A 22669-nucleotide genomic window follows, 5' to 3' on the forward strand; every position below is an offset into this window, starting at 1 on the left:
CAAAGTAATTCGCTCCTCAATTTAAAAAGCCATCGCACTTCATTCATAGGTAAATCGAAGCCCAATTACACTGAGCACACCAAATTCCGAATTAACATTTAACTGGGTCCTATAAAGTGAAAAGTGTTTTTACTTGAATTATTTTCTTATGAAAATTCTATTTAGGAATTCGTTTGGGGATAAGGTAAGAAGTGTAAGTTGGGGGTCAAGAGTATTGAAGTACGAGGAAATTGTATTTTCTTTAAAAAAACTTTTTCTTACTTATGTTTTTAGCTTTTATTTTCATTTTTCATGATAAAAAAATTTCTGATGCGAACAAGCCCACCCACCCACTTCTTCTTATCGTATTTTACGTAATTATTAGTAATTTGAAAATTATTTTGGTACCCAAAATTAGTTGAAAACAATATTTTAGTTGTTCACTTTTATCTTTTTCGAAGAAATAATTAAAAACTATTCAGAGAAATGAATTTTCGGTCAGTTTTAATTTAAGAAATTGTAGTTACATTTACTTAATCCTTATTAATATTTAATAGGCAGTAACACCCTATTAATCTGATCACTGAAATGGGATTTACAGAAAAGCCCAACTTTTAATTAAAAGTTGTAGGAACTATTAAAGTATGCCAAGTTTAGAGAAATTGTGGGAGCCATTTTCGAGTAAATATCTAATAATTTAAGTGGCATATCCGGTTAGTAGATTTGATTTAATCCAAAATCTATGTTTCCTTTTCGAATTATACTGATCATTTTCGGTCCGTCAAATCCATTTGTTAAAACTGCTTTTTTGTGGATTTATGGATGCTCAAAATGGATGTTACTGGAGAAAATTCTAAATAGTAATTTTGATCGCAATACTTCGTCTTTTTTTAGGAAGAGAAGAAAATAATGAAAAAAGAATTCTAATCTTTGACCTATTTATCAAGTGTTTTTTAAACTCATTTACCACCTTCTCTTTTTTTTTACTCCATTAATAAGTCCTGAAGGATTTAATTAATATTTTTTAATGAAAATTAATACAATTTCTTGCAGCAATCTGTGAGAATAAATAATTTCACACCATTTGTCATTCATATGATAATCGTACGTCCAAAATTAACACAGATATTCGAGTTGAGCGACATTAACATTTGTAAAAAGATTGCCAAAGATTTAGATATGTTCATAGCGCCAGGAATGTATCTGACCCTAAACATTACCTTCTATTGTCCAGACTATGATGATCATTATGACAGATTCATTCTACAAAGTGAACAATTATTTCATATGAAGATACCTATCGTGGCATACTTAGAGCCACCATGTTTGAAAAGTAAGTAAAGAATTGTTTCTCTATTATCTAAAAATAAAACTAAAAAGAGAAAAACTACAAAAATTGTAGAGCCCACTTCATGGAATTTAGTCAAGCTTTCATTAAAATTAAACTCATTTAAATAATTGGGTGTTTAAACTCGATGTAATTTACACTTTTGTCCTGGCTTCAGTTTGTTATAGGCTAAAGTTATTCATTCATTATAACTAATCTAACACACATTTATACGGTCAAAAAGGGAAGGTGCGTAGCGTGAAAGGTGTACAAACAAGAGAATATAGATTTACCACAAATAAAGAGGTTTTAGGGCACATAGAAGCAAAAATATAAAAGGGAACGGATATGCATTAAAACAACTACAATAATTGTTGTGTTCTCAGAGATTGGAATTGTTGGAATCATGATTTAATTCTGTGCCAAATTTGCAATGGCTCTACTAGCATTGTTTTATTACAAAAAATTGTGGTAGAAATACTGACTTTAATATGGTTACCAGTTATACTGATGGTTACCAGTTATACTGATGGTTACCAGTTATAAATAAGTTACTTTTTTTTACATAAAAAAAGAAAAGTAATAATAGAAATACTAACATAACTCGGAATAAAGTAAACAAATTGTTTAAAAATGGAAAAACCATTAAACTAATTGTAGTGCGAATGTGTAGTTAGTTAAAGTAAATCTTAGCTTTCTTATAGATTCATCAAAAATAAGTGCTTCCCTATGTATCTAAGCCGCATCTCAAAAATAAATTCTCAAATCATCATTTTCTGATGGACATTCAATTTGAAATAAAGTCAATGAGCAAATGTTGCCAATAACTTGAGCATATCCAGCTCTGCCTACCCAAATTTTATACCTATTAAATATATCTTGTTTTAATGTTAAAAGATCTTTGTTCCCCGAGGTGGGAAATGAAAGTTTTATAAGGAAAATTTTGGTGATTTCATCTCAAAGAAAGATGAATGTAAATCCAAAACGGGGAATGATGAAAACAATACCATGAGGATGAAATAATTGAAATAGTTGAATTAAGTTTATCTTACTCCAAAGCTCACCATTATAATTTAAACATATTTTTGTCTAAAATTCGATCTTAAGAAATTACTTAAAGCCTCTCAAAAGTACCAGAATTTTTTCTATCCTTTCCACCATTTTAATGAAAATTAAAATTTAACTTTTCCATTTTTCAGGTAGATGTTATCTAAAAATGCAACCAGAGGCATTAACAAGTGCAATGATTATGCAAAGTAATGTATTTGATTGTGGAGAAATACTAACAGGAAGTAAGAACATATTTTTTACCCAGTTATACAATGTTGGAGGTGTTGCAACATTTTATTTGATTTCCGATCTTCAATGGATACGGAAAAAGTATTTAGTAAGTATTTTATAGTTAGTGAAATTTGAATAGAATTTTATTTATACTCTTACTGGTGTCTAGTAGTCCCTAAAGTAACCCTTTCGATCCTAGGATGTGGAGGAAATCACAGGAACTGAGAGGAGTCCACTCTTTCTCGAGCACCTTTATCAGGTCGGTTACGAATACAATCGCCTGTTTCTTACAACTCCTCCCAAGTAAAACCATTGCCCGCCCTAAACAAATCAGCTCACTGTCCGGTGGTATACAGTTTAATCAGTACAGAGAGAACACTACCCGGAGGCCGGCAGTACACTAAAAAAAGCCCCGGGCGCCAATAATCTCAGATGTTGATGCTACTTAAATTTAAATAAAATAGCTAATCATTATTATTAGATGTGAAAATTCTAAAATACGATAATAATTATAAGAATAATATTCCAGAGCTGGAATATACATGGAGAAGTGGAAACTCCACCGTTCAAAATATCGCCGGCCAAATTTGCTGTTGAGAAAGATCAGAAAATCATATTAAAAATAAAATTCAGACCAAAATTGGACGGTGTCTTCGTTGAAACGTATAGAATCATTTGTAACAATATGACTTCAAGATCGTTTCTTGTTATTGGTGATGCCGTAGCATTTGATCCTTGCAAGATCAAATTATTAGTGAGTACATATTATTTAAAATTTAGATATTTTTAATAATTTATTTAACCACAAAAACCGTTCAAACACTGCTCAATACTGCTTTAGAAGACTCGGCTTAGATCCTCTCCTGTCCAGTTTGAATTACAACTAGCAAAACATGAAAGAAATAGCTACAGATATTTCAAATGTAGCTTAAGCAAACAGAACAGAAGAGACAACAACCTTACAATGTAACAATATAAAAAAAAAAAATGATTGTCAAATAGCTTAAGCCCTGAAAATGATCTAGTTTCTAGGTCAATAGGTTGTCAAAACTAAAAAGAAATGAATTAAATTGGCAATATTCTTTCTTCCATCACAAGTTATGGATTCTTCTAAAATTAATTGGCATCAATCTAATACCACTTTTATATAATAAATAAAAAACGTTATATTGAAATAAAATAATTTAAAAAAAAGTCAAAAAGAATCGACTGAATTACTTTTACTATCAGAACCAAGACAATGTCCAGCGGCATTTGTTAGAACAATTAGAAATGTTTAGTTCAAGCTTTAGCCACTAGATAGCATAAGAGTGCATTTTTTCAGGTGTTATTGGGTTGGAATCCCAACTGCTGATCCCTAAAATTTTCTCTTCCTAGGTGCAGCTTACTGTCCGACTGTAGACAGTATTGTCTGTAATGAGAGAACACTGTCCGGAGGACGGCAGTGCATCTGAGCTAATGAATTCAGATGTTGATCCGTTCAGAATGTTGAAATTAAAAAAAAAAAATTAGATACCTCGATTGAAAAAATACAATTTAAACATCTTTACTACAATTTATGTAATAGAATTTTCTCGAAACTAATTTGTGAGCAAGAATATCTCTTAAAAGGCTTCAAAACGATCATTTGAGATGAAAACTCTCCTAAAAATTTGATGCGATCCCAATACTGTCTCAAAAAGCATTTTGTCTTTAATTTAAGCCAGAGTCTGTGAATCATGAGTACATCAAGTTATAAATTTAAATAATAATAATTTTAAATTTTACAGAATACCGCAAGTTCTTATCTCTCAGCTGATATCATAGAAGATCCTACATGTAAACAATTCGTCCACTTAGGAGTTACTTGTCCTGAGAGAACTGTAGTACGAACTATTTCAATAAGAAATGCAAGGTAATGGATTATCAGCAATAGATTTTTTATTTTCGTTCTCCTAGTTACCAGGAAGTAATGAGATCTTACCAAATGTTCTGTATATCCGTTTTCAAGTTGGTTATTAGCTTAAAAAAAGTTGTTTTGTATGTGTCAATACAATGTAAGCCGTTGTTTTCCTTGAGAAGTGTTTGCTCGGATGTCGATCCGTGGCTGTCGATCATGTAGATCGATAAACTTTATTATTAAAATTTTCAGCTAGAGGAGAAAGTTAGAGAACGATTTTTAATTTTGTGCCTATAGGGACTGGATGGATCGTAGGAGGCTGTATCGCGGCAGAGTGGGTTAGGATGACGAATCTGGTATGGTAAGGAGTTTCAGCAGACGGTTTTTGATAATTGGAGTGTTCAGGGATTATGGAAACTAACTCTTGGAGTGAGTCGAGCTCTGAGAAATTGCTTCTGTAATGTCTGGAGTTTCTTGACCATTACCATTTTTACTGGTCACACTTCAGACGAAGAGTAACATCTTTTCTAATAACCACTTTGTAGAGGAATGGTTTGGTCTGTACATAGATCTTTGAATCTCGTGAAAGGAAAAGTTTATCTTGTAGTCAGTTTAGTGGTCATTCAATTTAATTGAAATTTCTTAGTGCTTTTGCATCTTCAGAATATAAACTGGTTTTTAGAAGTTTGTGAGCTTTACTTTACTTTATATTATTATTAAACTGGTTTGTCATTATATATTATTTATTTATAATTTATTTGCGTAACTGCAGGAATAATTTTATTTGTTTTTCTGAAAACCCTAATCATTGGGATTGTTAATGAATATTAATTTACAAATCAGAACCGCCTGTAATATGTAAGCTTGCATAAAATACAGTTATTTATTTATCTTATCTTAGTTTATGAGCTTCAATGTAGACTTGATAGGTGGGCAATGGTTGACAATTTTTCTAGATTGAATTTTAACGGCTCCTAAGTGACGATTTAGTTTGACGGTTGCCCGCAGTATATTTGATCAACTTAGAGCGGAAAATTTTAGTAAAAGAGAAGGCTCAAGCTTTTCTATGTAAATACTAGATTATAAAAAAAAATCAGTCATTTATTATTAAACAATAGCTATATTTTTGTCTAACATTTCTCTTATTTCTTACAGTCGAATAAATTATACATATAAATGGCAAAGTGGAAACATACATTTGGAAGAAATACAAGTTTATGAGGGAAATCTATTCAAAAATTTTCCTGAAGATAGTATTTCAGTCAAGTGTGATTTTCATATGTTACTGGCTAGATATGATTCAATATTCACAATTGTTGTAAATTTTACGGATCCATCCATTCGACCAGGAACTTATCGATGTAAATTAAGGTTATACTTAGTGATTTTTGTTTCTAAAATTAGTTCTTGTTATCATACTTTATTGGAAATAAGATAATTTGAGAGATTGATGGGTACAATATTTAAAATAATTAAACATACGAGGGTCGTTTGAAAAGTCCGTGTAAAGTCAGAGAGATAGCACTACTGGCGCGTATCGAGGTTATGTTTAGTTAGCAGCATCTCTTGGAAGAACACACACCAAGTTTCAGCCAGATCGGTCTATTTCTTTGTGTTTGGCCTTCGTTTGAATCGAGGAAGTCGAGTGATTTTCAAAAAATGGACGAAAAAGAATTTCGTGTGTTGATTAAACACTACTTTATGAAAGGCAAAACGCCTCAGGAGACTAAAGAGAAGCTTGATAAACATTATGGTGACTCTGCACCTTCGATTAGAACAGTTTATAAGTGGTTTCAAAATTTTCGGAGTGGCCATATGGGCGCTGAACGTTCTGGACGCCCTGTTGAGGTTACTACACCAGAAATCATTGATAAAATCCATGATATGGTGATGGATGACAGAAGAGTGAAGGTGCGTGAGATTGCTAGTGCTGTGGGCATCTCGAATGAACGGGTACATAATATTTTGCATCAACATTTGGACATTACAAAGCTATCCGCAAGATGGGTGCCGCGATTGCTCACGCTTGACCAAAAACGAAATCGTGTGAAGTGTTGCAAGGACGGTTTGCAGCTGTTCCAGAAGAATCCGCAGGACTTTAAGCGTCGTTTCGTCACTGTGGATGAAACATGGATACATCACTACACTCCTGAGACCAAAGAACAATCTAAACAATGGGTTACCAAGGGGGAATCTGCGCCAAAAAAGGCGAAGACCGTTCCTTCGGCCGGAAAGATTGTGGCGACTGTCTTTTGGGATTCGCAAGGAATAATCCTCATCGACTATCTGGAAAAGGGTAAAACTATTACAGGTTCATATTATTCATCGTTATTGGACCGTTTGAAAACCGAGCTGCAAGAAAAACGCCCACGATTGGCCCACAAAAAAGTCCTTTTCCATCACGACAACGCACCAGCTAACACCACAGCAGTTGTGGTCGCAAAATTAATGGAAATAGGGTTCCAACTCGTTTCACATCCCCCCTATTCTCCAGACTTGGCTCCCTCGGACTACTATTTGTTCCCCAATATGAAGAAATGGCTGGCGGGAAAAAGATTTTATTCAAACGAGGAGGTGATTGCAGAAACGAATGGCTATTTTTCAGACTTGGACAAATCCTATTATTCGGAAGGGATCAACAAACTAGAGCAGCGTTGGACGAAGTGTATAAGCCTAAAAGGAGACTATGTTGAAAAATAAAAAAGGTTTACCCCAAAAAATTAAGTAGTTTTTATTTTTGCACGGACTTTTCAAACGACCCTCGTAAGTGAAGTTGAAATCTCTACACCCTAACTTATTAATCTATTGTGATCATGATTGAATTTATTAATAAACATTTAATCTTATGACAATTAAAAATATTTCTCTAGACACCTATAATTACAAATTACGATAGTATACAAATGACCAACTATAAATGCAACTTGTTGCAGTAAATATTTTGATACTTTTTTTAAATTTTTTTAAATGCAGAAATTAAAAAAAATAAAAAATTTGTGACAAAAAGACACCCATTACATTATCATACACACTTTTGTATTTTTATTAAATAATTTATTTTTTTTTTTGGCAGATTAATAATTGATTGCCTTCCTGCGGAATGTCTAACAGAAGAATGTCTGGAAAAATTTGTAACCCATGAAAATGATAATGTTAATTGTTTTATTTATTTATTTTCAAGTTCACTACTCAAAATTTTCACATTATTCTTAAAATATGAATAATCTTATAAGTTTTAGATTCAAAAAAAACTTTTCTTAATTTTTTTCTAGGGGTCATTCTCACTAGAACTATTCGACATTGAGGTATGGATTCAAGTGGAAATTCCATTTGTGGAATTTAATAAATATTTTATCTATTTCTGGAATACGAGTTTTAAAAGGTGAGGCTATAATTTACTGTTTAAAATGTATTTAAATTTCTTATTTAAGAACCCTAACATTTGAAAAGAGATTATCGATTACAATTTCAAGTAGTGCCCCTTTAATTCAGTGCTCAATGTGTACGAGGTGTGGCTATTAAATAACGAGACTGATGGTGCTACAGAAGAACTATGCATCCGCCCATATCCTAACGACCGCCAGCTGTGCAGCGTAAAGTCTTCCTCTTTCGATTGCAGCGTCTCAAGTGTTTGTAGAGAAATTTGTCTGGCCGGAACCTGACGTGTTTGTGTAAGAGATGTTAGTTTCGTTTAGCCGAAAACATGATTCTACACAAGGTAGTAGAGCAACGAATTGTCGTGAAATTTCACATGAAACTTGGTAAAACCGCTACTGAAACTTGATCTTTTATTATAAGAATGATTTATGGTGATGAATGTTAATCACGTGCGCAAGTTTTTGTGTGATCCAAGATTGCCGTGAGAAGACGTCGGAGATGATGACCGCCCGGGTCGCCCTTCCACCTCCAAAACGGTTGAAAATATCGATTATAATTAATCAACATTACTACAGTGTGGTGCTTGCTCAACTCCGTAAAAGACTAAGGAAAAAACGACCCGATTTGTGAAAGAACAAGTCATGGGTTCTCCTACGCGCTGGCTGACACTGCATTGTCTGTCAAGAACAGTTTCTAGCCAAGTACAACATCCCAGTTTTAGGTAATCCGCCTTAATCGCCTGACCTGGCTCCATGTGACTTTTATCTGTTCCCTAAAGTCAAATCTGCATTAAAAGGAACACGATTTCAGACCATTGAAGCTGTGAAAGAAAAAGCGGCACGCGTCATGTTGGAGCTCACAGAAAAAGACTTCCAGCACTATTTCGAACAATGGTAAATTCGCATGGAGCGTTTTAGTGATAGGGGAGGGGTGTATATAGAAGGTGATGATAACTAAATATGTATAAATTTAAGATAAAATGTTTTACAGCAATAGTCTCGTTATTTAATAGCCACATCTCGTATATATGTATAAACACTCTACCTTCAAAACACTCACAGCTAGCTGAAACTTATAATGTGCTTTTTTTATTTTGGGACTTAGCAGTAAAGGTAGTCTATCAATTGGAAAAATCACTTTAAAGACTTTTTTTTATTTGTGTACTTTTTCAAGATTTTCGAGTATGATGTTAACAAACTATAGTTTACGAAGAACTAACATGTTTTATAAATTTCAATTTTTAACCTTGAGATTTGTAGCAAATGAAACTGTGTACGTTTACACAGAGTTTTAGAACTATCATTACTATTTTTATTTTAAGGTACGCACATCAACATGTGAGGTTATTAGCGCCTAGAGCTTTCAATTAGGGCAAACTATTCTCTCCCAAAGGTACAGACAACACTGTTCATCACTGTAAGGTGATGCAGCAGCTGGATTCGAACCCGTGATGATCTTGGCGTTGGATTCTTGCGGGCTAATCACTTTGCTTTATTATTTTTAATTAATTAATTTATTTTTTGTTAATTTTATAGGAAAAGAGCTACAATTTTAGCTACAAATCCTCACAATTATGAAATCAATGTAGAATGGTGTCAGCCGATAAAATGTTCACACAATGTAATCGCCTACGTTGAACCCAGAAAATTCAAATTAGCGGCTGGCAAAAGTCAGGAAATATTAATTTTTATTGATCCACTACAAGAAGGTCAATTTTCTGAAAATATAGAGTAATTTTTTTTTTTTTTTTAAATTCTCATTTTTATTGTTTTTTTTAATGATAATTAAAAAATGTTTATTACAATTCAGATGAAGAGTAATGTATTTGGTAGGTTCATTGTAAACGATATTATCACCTATAATGTTCTGGTTGAAGGAGAAATTGTAGTCCCAGATTTAGATGTCAAACATTATTTTAATGATTTTGGGGTAATTTCTTTTAAGAATGATCTAACGGTTAGCTTTCCTGTAAGACATGCTGATGCAGAGAGGGTGAGTAACAAAAATTCTGGATAAATGTAAATTTATGGTGTACACTTCTGGTCTTTTTGTTTTTGTTTTGTAGCAAATTTTAAAACAATAAAATGAGTCTTGTTCAGAACCAGAGTTAGTTTGAGGAAGATAGATTACTTAGCTCTGGAAGGGATTAAAATGTGAGGAATAAAACTAACAATACTTGGAAAGTCTGTAAGACAAATTAGCGAGGCAAGCCTTCACAACTAAAAATCCAGGATAAGGATGTTCTAGGTCAGTGCTTCTTAAACTTTTTTTGCGACCGCGACCCCTTTTTAAAGTAAACATTTTCAGCCGACCTCTTTATAACCTAACACCTGATGATTAGGCAATAAGTCGATTTAAGCTCGTTTAATATAAGCTTATATATGAAAACATCAGGCTATATAACACCACTAAATTTATTCACGATTTTTTTAAACATTTTTTATTCCCTGTCATGGCTGCACCAACTTCAGAACAAACACCAACGCAGTTATCCCATTCTAATCCCTCTTGTTTAAAAAAAAATCATCCCACTTTTCAAGAATATATCTTTCCTCTGTTGTATGACCTACCAATGCCCAGCAAAATAGCAACACTTCATCTACATTATTATCATGACAATATCCTACAAATACTGATAAATTGAGCTGAATCTTAAATTTCTGTAGACTCATCAAGCTGTATGACAAATTTTGAGCTTTGTTTAGTTCTTTCCATTAATTGTTGAAACATGACCCACACCGCCACCGCGAGGGGTCGCGACCCATAGTTTAAGAAGCACTGTCCTAGGTCAACATCACAAAGAGCCTATCGTATGAGTCTATAAATAATGCGTGCGTATATACACTGCTTCACTCAAAAACCCATAGAGTTCGCTTGTGCGCCATCAGAAGATAATACAATATAGTTCAAAGTGCTAGAGATACAGCTGATTATTATAAGAGCGAAATTCAAATTCCGGGAATTTGAAAAAGCCAAATGAAAAACATTTATTTTATTAAACAATATATGTATATTAGGGAAATTCATGAAATTTGTGATATTGTTAATACGATTATTTTTTCTTTCTGAAATTAATTAATTAATTCTTTTAATTGCAGAGCAATTTATACTCACGAGAAATAATATTATTAACGCTAGATGATGACAAAGAATATTATTGGATAACTAATGAACAAATAGTCGATTGTTTTGTTGAAAACAATTATCGATTTGTTACCAATGTTAAATACAAATGTGTAACAGACGTAAGTAATTTTAAACATTATCATTGTTTTTTTATTGAATGTTATTAATTTTTCTAATTGGTAGTAAATAAGAGTAAAGTATTTCAATCAGGAAATTTTTAAAATTGAGTTTTCATTGGGAAAAACACAATTTTGTGAAGTGCTAAGTCCAAAAACTTTGTTTTATAAGTCTAGTTTGTGAGTATAGTTAGGGTAAGTAAGAAAGTTCTCGACCGCGTTCATGAAATGAAAGCTTAAATTTTTTTTTTAAATTTATTTTGTAATTTACAATCTGTATAAATATATACAATAAGTAAATAGGATGTGAATAAGATGAACTGGTCCGGGAAGAGCAGGAGGAGAGAAGCTACCCAGCGGCAGCACTCTCTGTATGAGATAGGGGAATGTGAAGAGGAGAATACGAGGAGGAGAGAGGAGAGATTTAGTTCTTCAATCTGTAAGGAAGTCGCGGGGCCACTGGCGATTCAGTCGGCGAGGAGTATTGTTAGGGATGTCAGAGGAAGCGAGAGAGCAGTGTGGAACTTTTGGTATTTAGTCTTGGCGAGTTGGTGTACGAAGGGAATGTTGAGCTAGGTGTGAAGAGTGAAGTTAGTCTAAATTTCTATTTTAGTTAAAAAAATGCATTCAATTTTCTATGAAGCTTTTCTTTTCGATTCAAAGCATTTGATACAAAATATTTTGGCAATTTCCAATGAAAAAAGAATTTGTCCCTGATGTGCAGGTATGTAAGATGCGCAAAATGCACATCTACATTATAATGGTAGATCCCCGATTCGTCCTTAATCTTTGTAACATCAAAACTTTTCCTTTTTTTTTCTTTTGAGATTGTCGTTTCTGTTAAATTAAGCGAACTCTCTTAAAGTTCATTCAAAGCGCTGGATGATAATACCAAATTCCCCCCCACCCACCCTCACACCTGACAAACAACTATTTTTTATAATTCTTTATCTTTTTCTAGATTCAAGGAATTTATGCAAGCTTATTAGAATTTAGGCGCAACAATAAATCTACTTATCTAGCAATATTGTACGACGTACAAAAACCTTTTCTGATTATGTCGCCGTTAATATGCACTTTACGTAAACCGTTGTATGTGACTGTTCAACATGAAACAGAAGTATCTTTAACGAACGCTTATGATGTGGCTGGTGAATTCACTTGGATGCCAGATCCGATTGGTGAAGACGCGAATATATTGGATGTGGCCGCAGAACCTGATAGTGGAAATGTCTTTGCAAAGATGGCCACTAAAGTAAGAATAATTATGATGCCAATGGAGAAGGTAAATATTATTGTTAGAATCTATATTAATTAACAAGATACTGAACTTTATGTTTAGCAATAACTGGAATAACAAAATAACAAGAACGAAATCACGCTGCATGAATTCTGAAACAGCGGTCATTTTAGTCTGTTATAATATTAGTTATCAACTCAGATCAACTGGAGAAAGTTTGAAGAATCTGGGAGCGGTTGTGACGAATTGAAGTAAAGCGGAAGCCGAGATTAAAGCACGAACAGCTGCTTTAGCAAAGGCTGGTTCGCTTTAGAGGTTTGTCGCGTGAATAATGTATAAAACAGGTTATATCGTTCGCTAGTGAGACGTGGGTATTGCCTAATATGAGCTAAAGGGGCTTAGATTATGAGAAAGAAAGGTCCACCTCCCCCAAAAAAAGATATTTGGTCCATACTTCGTGAACGGTCAGTGGTGATTTAGGAAAATGAAGAAAAAGAAGACATCATGACTTTCATAAAGTAAGGTCGACTTCGCTATTTCGGAATGAATGAAAGAGAACAGATTACCTCTATTTATTGGTCGACCCGATGGAGCATAGCCAGAGAGGAAGGACCCCGCTAGCATTGGCTGGACGATCTCCTAGATGATCTCACCTTGGGAGTGTCTGACAGAAGAAGTTTGTGGCCTGGGTCTCAGATGGACATTATTAGTTCAAAAGTTGTTTTCCTGGTAGAAATCGGCAGACGGGAAATGTGACTTATTCCAGCAGTATTTCTCTTCTCTTACTTCTGTGAAAGAGCTCCAACGATTATGCTTGGAACTATCCTGATAGTAGAACAGGGACCTAACAGTTAACTAAACAGCAACGAGTTAGATGTGGTGAACAGGATATAAAAAATCAATTACTATTCAAAGTTTGAAGAAAAAGACAAAAAGAGAAACGTATTTTATACCAGATTTTATAATTTTTTTTCTAATCACTTATAAGGTACAGTTTGATAATTATTTTTAGGGTCCAATAAGAGATTTCAAGATGCCACTTTATCTACCGAATTCAAACGAGTATTTGTACTTCTCAATAAAAGGAGAAGTTATAGGATTATCAGTTAGAATCTATTGGGAAGGAAGTGACCAAAAATACAGTATGACTTGGCCAACGTATGTAATTATTAATTTTTATACCTTAGATTTACTAAGTAAGAAAATTATTGCGAGTCTAATTTGGTATTTCGAGTTTTTCCCCAAAAAATTTCGTGGTAAGAATAAGTCCAAAAAATTTTCTCTAAAGAAAATATACCCACTTTTATTGAATACATTTTTTTTATTCTGTGAAATGTACGTATTGTTCGTAATATATTATAAAAGAAGGATAAATGAATAGCGAAATTTCGAGCTTGTCAATGAATGGTTTTTTCCACTTTAGTGAGATTTTCCCACTTTTATTTAGTAAACTTCCTGTATAAATTACATACATATACGTATATCTATAACTGTTTGAATAATCATTGAAGAAAATCTTTTTTTTAATGCATCCTGAGAACTGTTAGGCCTAGATTATCCCTAAAATGTAATTTCCATGTAATAAAGTAATGCCTATTTTTTCAGGCGGGTTTTATAAGTCTGACTTTCAAATTAGGTGTCTTGGACAGGAGCGACAAACATACTTTACTATAATTTTTTCTCATATTAGCCATTAAATAAAATCCAAGACCTAGACCGGGGAGAATCGAACCCACTAAACCAACAATACATCTTAGCTTTGCGGGTCTAAACTATAATAACCGCCTAACATACTTTACTATAAATTTCTCATATTAACCATTAAATAAAATCCAAGACTTAGAGATAGGGAATCGAACCCACTAAACCAGCAATACATCTTAGCTTTGCGGGTCTAAACTATAATAACCGCCTAACATACTCTACTACAAAGTTCTCATATTAACCATTAAATAAAATCCAAAACCTAGACCGGGGGAATCGAACCCACTAAACCAACAATACACCTTAGCATTACGGGTCTAGCCTATAACCGCTCGGCTACCGTGGCACTTGCAGTATAATTTAATTTTAGTAATAATTATGTTTAAAAAATTGGGTGTTTGAAAAAAATTTATATGTTGAAACTTTAAGAATTCACCACAAAGTTTTCAAAGGAAAATTTGATTTAGGGCACTTCTTAAAGGATGGGATCCTTCCTAAAGGTCATTTCAGGGTAATGAGTGTATGAGCTCCTAAATATCAGTTTTGATTGAGTGGGGGAAGAGCATTAAAGTCTTTTGAATAAGTTTTCACAGCAGAGATTTAATTTAATTTTTTCTGAATTCCAGGGGGACAGATCCTGGTGACAATGCAGAACGCAAAGGATATTGTTGTCCCTCTTTTCCAACGAGTACTTCAGGGCTGGTAACTTTTTATTTCTTGTTTTTATTTGTTATTCAAAATTTAATGTAAACGATTGGTCTTCTTGGGTGGATGAACGGAACTAGAGAAGCGACCGACTGTGGTTAGCTTGTAGTATGACGGAAGTACAAGTACTACACTAGCGGAGTAATAGTAATTTGTTGGCTTGCATTTTTTACTGAATTTGTTTCGCTAGTTTTTGGCGAAAAAAAAAAATTCTTTAGTTTTATGCTTATTTAAATTTCAATCCTACTGTGTATGGACTTCATCCGAAATTTCCGTTTAAAGTATTGACTAAGTAAGACTCTTGTTATGTACGTCAGATTTACGCCAAAAAAAAGCTTGGAGCATGTAACCGTTCACTTTAACAAATTCTACATTAATCTGCTTTATTCGTTACAGACTGCGGCGGATGAGGAATCAAAGCTTGAACTAGAAGGTGAACAAGAGAATAAAACAATGACTTTTGTTGATTCTACGGTATCCTTGTATTCTGATTGGCCGCTAGTCGGCGGAAAATACTACTACGACCGGAAAGATAAGATTGAAACATTTAATCTGTAAGTGGAAGTAAAAATATAGATAAGGGCTTTCACTTCAGTGACCTGCGCTAAACAACCAATTAAATTGGTACAGCGAATTCGATTGGAAATCGATAAATACAAATGCCAATTTGTGAATTTTTTTTTTGGTTTACTCAATATATACTCGTACTTGTGTTTTCAGAGAATACGGTCAACCCAATTACTGCGAATATGAAGGGGTTATTTGCAGAGACAATAAATACGCGGCCGAGTTAATAGAATGGCACAATCGTAGAGCAATAACTTTTGAATTAGAAGATAGGAAACGTGAGTAATGAATAGCAGTTTAAAACATGAGTGAAAATATTTTGATGTTAAATGTAATACGAGGTGAGGCTGTTAAATAACGAGACTGATGCTGCTACAGAAGAACTATGCATGCGCCAAATCCTAACGACCGACAGCTGTGCAGCGTAAAGCCTTCCTCTTTCGATTGTAGCGTCCCACTTGTTTGTAGAGAAATCTGTCTGACCGGAACCGTCCGTTTGGGTAAGAGGTGTTAGTTTCGTTTTACCAAAAACATGATACTACACATGTAGTAGAGCAACGAATTGTCGTGAAATTTCACATCAAAACTTGGTGAAACCGCTACTGAAACTGATCTTTTATTAAAAGAACGATTTATGGTGATGAATGTTAATCACGTGCGCAAGTTTTTGTGTGATTCAAGCGTTTCCAAGATGACCGAGAAGACGTCGGAGATGATGACCGCCCGGGTCGCCCTTCCACGTCCAAAACGGTTGAAAATATCGACAATAAATAATCAACATTACTACAGTGAGGTGCTTGCTCAACTCCGTGAAAGAGTAAGGAAAAAACGACCCGATTTTTGGTAGAACAAGTCATGGGTTCTCCAACGCGCTGGCTGACACTGCATTGTCTGTCAAGACGTTTCTAGCCAAGTACAACATCCCAGTTTTAGGCCAACCGCCTTATTCGCCTGACCTGGCCCCATGTGACTTTTATCTGTTCCCCAAAGTCAAATCTGCATTTAAAGGAACACGATTTCAGTCCGTTGAAGCTGTGAAAGAAAAAAAGGCACGCGTCATGCAGGAGCTTAAAGAAAAAGACTTCCAGCACTGTTTCGAACTATGGTAAATTCGCATGGAGCGTTGTAGGGATAAGGGTGGGGTGTGTATTGAAGGTGATGATAACTAAATATGTATTTTAAAATAAAATGTTTTACAGCATCCGTCTCGTTATTTAATAGCCACGCCTCGTAAATTTTTTTAATGGCGCTAAATGTTTAGACTAATTAGGTGAAGCTTCATTTGAGTTGAATAATATTGCTTTTCCTCACTCGTGACGAAATCATGCTTTTTTTTTACTATCATCTGATTATCAGTGTAATTTCACTCACTGTTTTGTGAATTTATTGATTTTTTTGCATAATTTTTCAGCAATAATAAAATTAAATCAACTTTTTGGGATAAAGTTTATTTTAAAAATTTTTGATTTATTTTCAGCAATGAAGAAAATCGTCACTGTACGTAATTTAACTCCGATGAGCGTCACAGCAAGGATGTGTATTAAAACTTTTAGAGGAAGATGGGTGAACTTGGAACTTATTGAACGTAAACTGAAGAATCGGAAGGAAGCTTTACAAGGTTTTTGTATACATAAATATTAGGGCGGGTGTTGGTCTAGTGGTCAAAGATCGTGGCTTTGTAATTGGGATATTTGTCCATTTACCATTTCTTCTAAGGCTGGAAACATAGAGGTACGGCGAGCAAAGCGGCGATGATAGTTGCTTCAAATCAGAAAGACCGACGAGCAGCGAGTAAAGAGACCGACAAGCACATAGTGACGAGTTAAGTGCGTTCTTCTTTCGACGAGACATGATGGAGAAATTATTTCTATACGAAAATTCTTCTTTGAAAATTTGGTATTTACAGCAGCTAAGAAGCAGTAGCTGTTCCATCACTAGTACCAACAACTTCGGGAGCATCCTGGCAAGTTTCATGCGTATTTTCGAATGTCTGTTTCAAACATTTGATCACATACTAACCAGTGTTGATGGCATGTTAATCAAGAAAAGAACGAATTTCAATGTTAACCCCTTTAATCCTGTTCCATTTCTTATCCAACACAAATCGGTTGTGATGTAGAGGATCCTTTTGGTCTCACAGAGGTTTCTTTAAGAAAAAGTACACCAATAAATGCAGCAATATCCATTTTAACCTTTAAAAATTGAGCGCGATTAGAGCGAAGAAATCAAACATGTCATAACGCGTTGCTCTACTCTCTCTTGGTAGCGTTGCTCTATCTTCGCTTTGCTCTCCACTATGCGCGGTCCCATACGGTTAACTTGTGTTTGTTTTCGCCGCTTTGCTCTTCGCTCCTCTATGTTTCCAGCCTTAGGAGTGCCGAGGGAGATTAGATAATAATATCTGCTGGAATGGTCTCTATAGAAACTCAGGAAAACTGAAAATACTTCCAAATAGACTTTTTATAGGTAAGCATAAGGGTAGTGCAAGACAGGAACATCGAAATCTCTTCACCAAACTGATTTATGTACCTCTGATGATGAGTGTAAGTGCGAAACCGCTCCAAGATACGATAATCATGCGGGCGATATGCATAGATTGAGGTTGAGTTAGGTGTCCCACTAATTTATGGTATTAATTGTGGTGATTTACGAATTTAGAAACTGAGTAATCTTAAGAAGAAATACAAAATTTTTAAAAAAGTTTCGAGTTTCGAATATTGGAACTTTGAGAGTTGCAAATTTCTCGACAGTAGAGTTTTCAGGATTGTATACTGGTTTTCTTTTTCATTTTCTTTTTTTTTTCCCAGGATGGATATGGGAACACAATTTGAAGAAAGGAGAACATTTAGTGCTTTCTTTGGTCTGTAGAAAGATGAAATTGTTGCCAAATGATCATATAAATATAGAAATCATGGCCTACAGTAATCTTTGGGGTGTCTATAGCGATGAACTTGCGATTTTTTTGCCAGATCTTCCAGCATTCACCATTCCAATCATTGCAATCGTCAGACAAATGCCTATACAATTTACATTTGCACCAGAGATAAGATGCCCTATGTTAAGGTAATTTTTAGTTTTTTTGGAGTTTAAATTAGAAGGTATATATTTGACACAGCCATATATATGTCCCTTACAAGTCACTCAAGTTCGATACCTAGGACTCTATCTAGGGCAGACGATTAACTTGGAATCCTCATACTCTACTTAAACGAACTGAAGTAAATTAGTGGTACAGAAACCAAAAACACTGCAAGACAAACGCTCCAAAGTTACATTATGTAACAAAAGACTATGGTATATTTCCTAGCCGCCTTATGCACGTACGAACTTAGAATATTCGGGACTCCCGAACGGGCAAACATATATCGTATTCAATCCAAAATCCTACGCACCACAGAAGTCAATGTCCCCTTTTACGTAGAATAGAACAGATTCTAGAAGGGCAGCCTTAACAAGGCCTACGCCACCGCGACCTCTTTGGATCTATTGTGGCTCCCACTTCTCTAGAGCTCACTCTCTGTCCGTTTAATCAAACTCTTAATTCTGGAGAGCGATTCTTGGTTAAAGCTCTACAGGCCTTGGTTTTTCCTCCCCAAGCCCCTCACACTGACACAACACAGTGCAGTGCCGTTTCCTCCTCCTCCTCCTCCTGACAGTACCTACAAAGGGCTATCATCTGCCAGGCCCTGTGTTTTCTGAGCCTGCAGTGGCCAGTCAATAGGCCTACAATTATCTTTATAGCCTTACGGCCTTGACGGATTGAATCTGCAGTCAGCTTTCCCTTTTACCCATAACCAGATCCATTCAGACTCATCAGAGTATTCCCCTTTTCAAATACCTTTATTTGAAATTCCAATCCAAACTAGCTTCCCATTTTAAACTGCTCATCTAAGCCCTGAAGCTCACTTGGGAGTAGTTTGCACTTTATGCCCTTCCGTTTACATTGAACTTCCTTAAGACTATACTGTTAAGTATCTACTGATTCCGCCTTTTTTAACCTATGAAGCATCAACAACCAGCATTTAGTATGAAGTATCGAAGGGCATTAAAGGATAATCGGAAACCAGGGGCTGAAAAAAGGGATGAGAACGGGTACGTTGAACCACTGTATTCCCAGTAAAATTTTACTGATTCATATTTTACCACGCTATTGGCTCCTGGTCGCCGTTTGTCATTCAGACCGAACTCCACGCCATTTTATTTTCTAACATCAGACTGCCTCTTACCTCAGATTCAACTAAGAACTAAAAAGTGACGTTACTACTTACAAGCGTGGCTACTCCCACTTCAAAAATTAACACTGAGGTACAAGGAATGGATATTTCAAGCCTCTACTGAAACTAATTTGGACTAAAATAGTATGAATCCACCAACGATTTCTACATCTACGGCCAGCAATCATTGAAGTCTAAAATTGTTCACCGAATAACCAATACTTTTAGGCATATCATGTTTCTTGCAGTACTCTTCATACTGGCCTCACCATTCTTGCTGCTTCAATCTGCCAGATCGCTCTTATTTTGGACATTTCTCGACAGCCTCATGCAAAGATTTAGGCGATTTTCTTTCTCTCTTGACATCCTTTGTCGTTTTTAGTAACCAAAAAATAAAGAAAAATAAAATCAGACGCCGTTTTTTTTTTTTTTAGATTTTCCAGCGTTTCACCACATCAGACATGTACACAATGTGTTTATGCGCAAAATACCAGCCCTGTACCGTTGAAGGTTATCTGGAGAATGTATGGTCCACCGCAGAATCCAGAAGGGAAAACTAATTTTTATGTCCAGCAAACATGGAAACCATTTTATGTGGAAGTCGATTTATTTAGCGAAAATCCGGATAATTTTTGTAATGTTGAATTGATCGATTATTTTGGTGAAATCGAGACACCATATTTTGAGGTTTTTTTGTAATTAATATTATTTATATTAAGTATTAATTAATATATTTGCTTCTGAAAGATTTTTGTGACATCCAAATTTTTATTTTATTTAATTTTTTCTCACACTCCTAGATCTATCCCGCATTGATGCTGTTAGGCCCAAATGAAAAACAAAAACTGTCAATCACTTTGAAGCCCGGAGAATGGATATTTGATAACTATAAATACAGATCAGCCTTATATGGCCGACTACGTGGTGTTATTCACAGTTTTGAACCAATCAAGTAAGTTGGCCATAAAAAATCAAGTTTAAAAACAATTTTGATAAACTTAAATATTTTTATTGTTGATTTTATTCAATGGAAGCATGCGCACACTGTCCAGTTTTGGACTTAAATCCATCATCAGAGTGATAGATTAATAAGTTTGGTGTAAAGAATTCGACTTAATTTATGTTATCGTCTCATACTATACTTGCAGATTCGAGAATTGCTAAACACAGAAAGATAAATTAGTAAAAAAAAACCCTGTTTCGTAATCAGGGGCTCTAGAAAACGATAGTTCCGGTATCGCTGCCACAAAACCAGATATAAGAGGCATTAGATATCTAGACGAACTGGAACCTAATGCGGTATTCTTCCGTTGTATTTTTACCTTAAATTAGCCAAAGGATGGCTACCCTATGTGTTTGTGTTAGCGTTAGCCACAAAACCAGATAAAAGAGACATAACAAGTTGAAATCTAGACGAATAGAAACCAAATTCGCACAAAGATAAATTGGTAGAAATCACTTTTTCGTAATTAGGGGACTTAGAAAACGTTATTTCCGGTTTCGCTACTCGGACCAAAAAAAAAAAAAGAAAAAGAGAATCAATCTCGAAGCCAACAAAATTTTAATAAATATGTATTTATCCATTATTACAGACCACCGAGCGCACCAATAATATCTTCTTTTCGAAGCGATGGATACGACTATGATCCAGTAGAGCTAATACTATCTACCTATGTGCAGATACCGTTAGTTAGAGCTATCATTAATCCCAGCGATTTTGACTTTGAAGTAAGTTTCTAGTTTTTTTGTTTTGTTTTGAGCTTAAGTTTCCAGCAAATTGGAAGGCAAAAGCCTTAACCAATGATATGGCTCCCAAATATAGCCTACAGGAATATTTTTCGGCAGAAAAAGAAAAAGATTCGCTTATTTTGGCTTTTTATAATTTTCATATACAAAATTTTGTTCTGATTTATTTTTTTTTAATTGAGAGCTCTTAAGCAAAACAGCAAAGTTTTTGAATGATTGTGAACATCATCAACGGTCATACAAGAAGAATTAAATCATGTTTGGTAAATTAAATAATCAAGGTAAACAATCAATAATCAATAATGTAGGCTAAAAAATACAATAAACATTGAAAATGAGAAAGATCTGTATATATTTATACAGATTGTAAATTACAAAATAAATTAAAAAAAAAAATTCAATTTAAAAGAAAAATAAAAAAATTACAGGTACATCTTGTGGATATTTTGGAGCGACCACAATTTGGTTTCAGAGAAGTTAGAAATGTTGTGCTGAAAAACGTTAGCGATTCTACCTCTCGTTTTTTGTTCCATATTGAAAAACCATTTCACATTTTACAACTTGATCATCTAAATAAAGCTCAGGTTCATCAGTATCCGAATTTTATAGCCGTACTGGAACCAGAAGAGTCTGTTGAGGTTAGTCTTTCTTATTTATTTATACACTAATAAGAGGTTTTGTTCATAAATCTCCTCTCACTGAATTGCTACAACTTGATCAAGTGGAGTAACTTAAAAAAAAAAATCAGGACAAAATCTGGGACAAAAATCCACCAATCAAAATTTCATTTTCAAGTTACGCATTTCTCAGCAGTTGGGGTGAAATCGAACACTACTTTGCTGAGCCTTACGAGAGAGAGGCAGCCAAACAAGGAAGTGATCCAATTTGCAGAAAGTTGACAATATGGAGTAGAAAGATTGCTGGAAGCTATCATGGAGAATCCATGTGGATTTTGTATGCCGAAAACTGAGCACTGAAATGTTACTCTTCAGAATGATAGGGTAGAATTGAGAATAATTCAATTTGGAGCGTTCTAATCCCTTTTGGAGAAACGAACTTTTAATGCGGTGTTTAACGGAACACGCTCTGTGTATTTCTGTACATCAGAAAGCGGTGCCAAGGTTAATAGTTTTCCGCAATGAAGACATTGTTTACGCTTATGGTACCCGCATAAAGTACCTTCTAACCTAGATGTCTTACTAAATGGATCCTACTCGAGTGATTGTTTCTAAGAAGATAGCAACCCTTGATCTGGACCAGAAATCCAGTTTAAGATTCCTTTTGTTGAACAGAAAATAAACGTAGGAAGGTTTCTGAAACCCTTCTTGAACACTTGGACACTCTCTGTACCTAGATATTCTCCAATACAGAGTGATTCTGTTTAGGCCATTTTCTGCTAGCATTGAA

The 22669-nt window shown here is 34.6% G+C and overlaps 1 protein-coding gene across 2 annotated transcripts in view; it reads left to right on the forward strand.

Moving 5' to 3' along the window:
• LOC141446846 (uncharacterized) overlaps positions 1 to 22669 on the forward strand; it is a 31155-nt gene that overhangs the window by 3423 nt on the left and 5063 nt on the right. The window contains exons 5-25 of one of the 2 annotated variants that reach the window (XM_074113713.1): positions 1033 to 1312; positions 2506 to 2693; positions 3117 to 3341; positions 4357 to 4481; positions 5622 to 5837; positions 7540 to 7618; positions 7739 to 7848; positions 9380 to 9574; positions 9677 to 9836; positions 10943 to 11089; positions 12048 to 12371; positions 13339 to 13484; positions 14657 to 14732; positions 15132 to 15289; positions 15456 to 15580; positions 16780 to 16920; positions 18110 to 18365; positions 19951 to 20203; positions 20317 to 20468; positions 21109 to 21244; positions 21691 to 21900. In XM_074113713.1, the coding sequence (XP_073969814.1) occupies positions 1033 to 1312; positions 2506 to 2693; positions 3117 to 3341; positions 4357 to 4481; positions 5622 to 5837; positions 7540 to 7618; positions 7739 to 7848; positions 9380 to 9574; positions 9677 to 9836; positions 10943 to 11089; positions 12048 to 12371; positions 13339 to 13484; positions 14657 to 14732; positions 15132 to 15289; positions 15456 to 15580; positions 16780 to 16920; positions 18110 to 18365; positions 19951 to 20203; positions 20317 to 20468; positions 21109 to 21244; positions 21691 to 21900 (3702 nt within the window). The remainder of the gene's footprint in view (positions 1 to 1032; positions 1313 to 2505; positions 2694 to 3116; positions 3342 to 4356; positions 4482 to 5621; positions 5838 to 7539; positions 7619 to 7738; positions 7849 to 9379; positions 9575 to 9676; positions 9837 to 10942; positions 11090 to 12047; positions 12372 to 13338; positions 13485 to 14656; positions 14733 to 15131; positions 15290 to 15455; positions 15581 to 16779; positions 16921 to 18109; positions 18366 to 19950; positions 20204 to 20316; positions 20469 to 21108; positions 21245 to 21690; positions 21901 to 22669) is intronic. The other variant, XM_074113714.1, reaches the window with a different exon arrangement.

The sequence above is a fragment of the Rhodnius prolixus genome, unplaced genomic scaffold, assembly GCF_049639745.1.
Source record: "Rhodnius prolixus isolate KJV_2025 unplaced genomic scaffold, Rpr scaffold_7, whole genome shotgun sequence".
Taxonomy (NCBI): Eukaryota; Metazoa; Arthropoda; class Insecta; order Hemiptera; family Reduviidae; genus Rhodnius; species Rhodnius prolixus.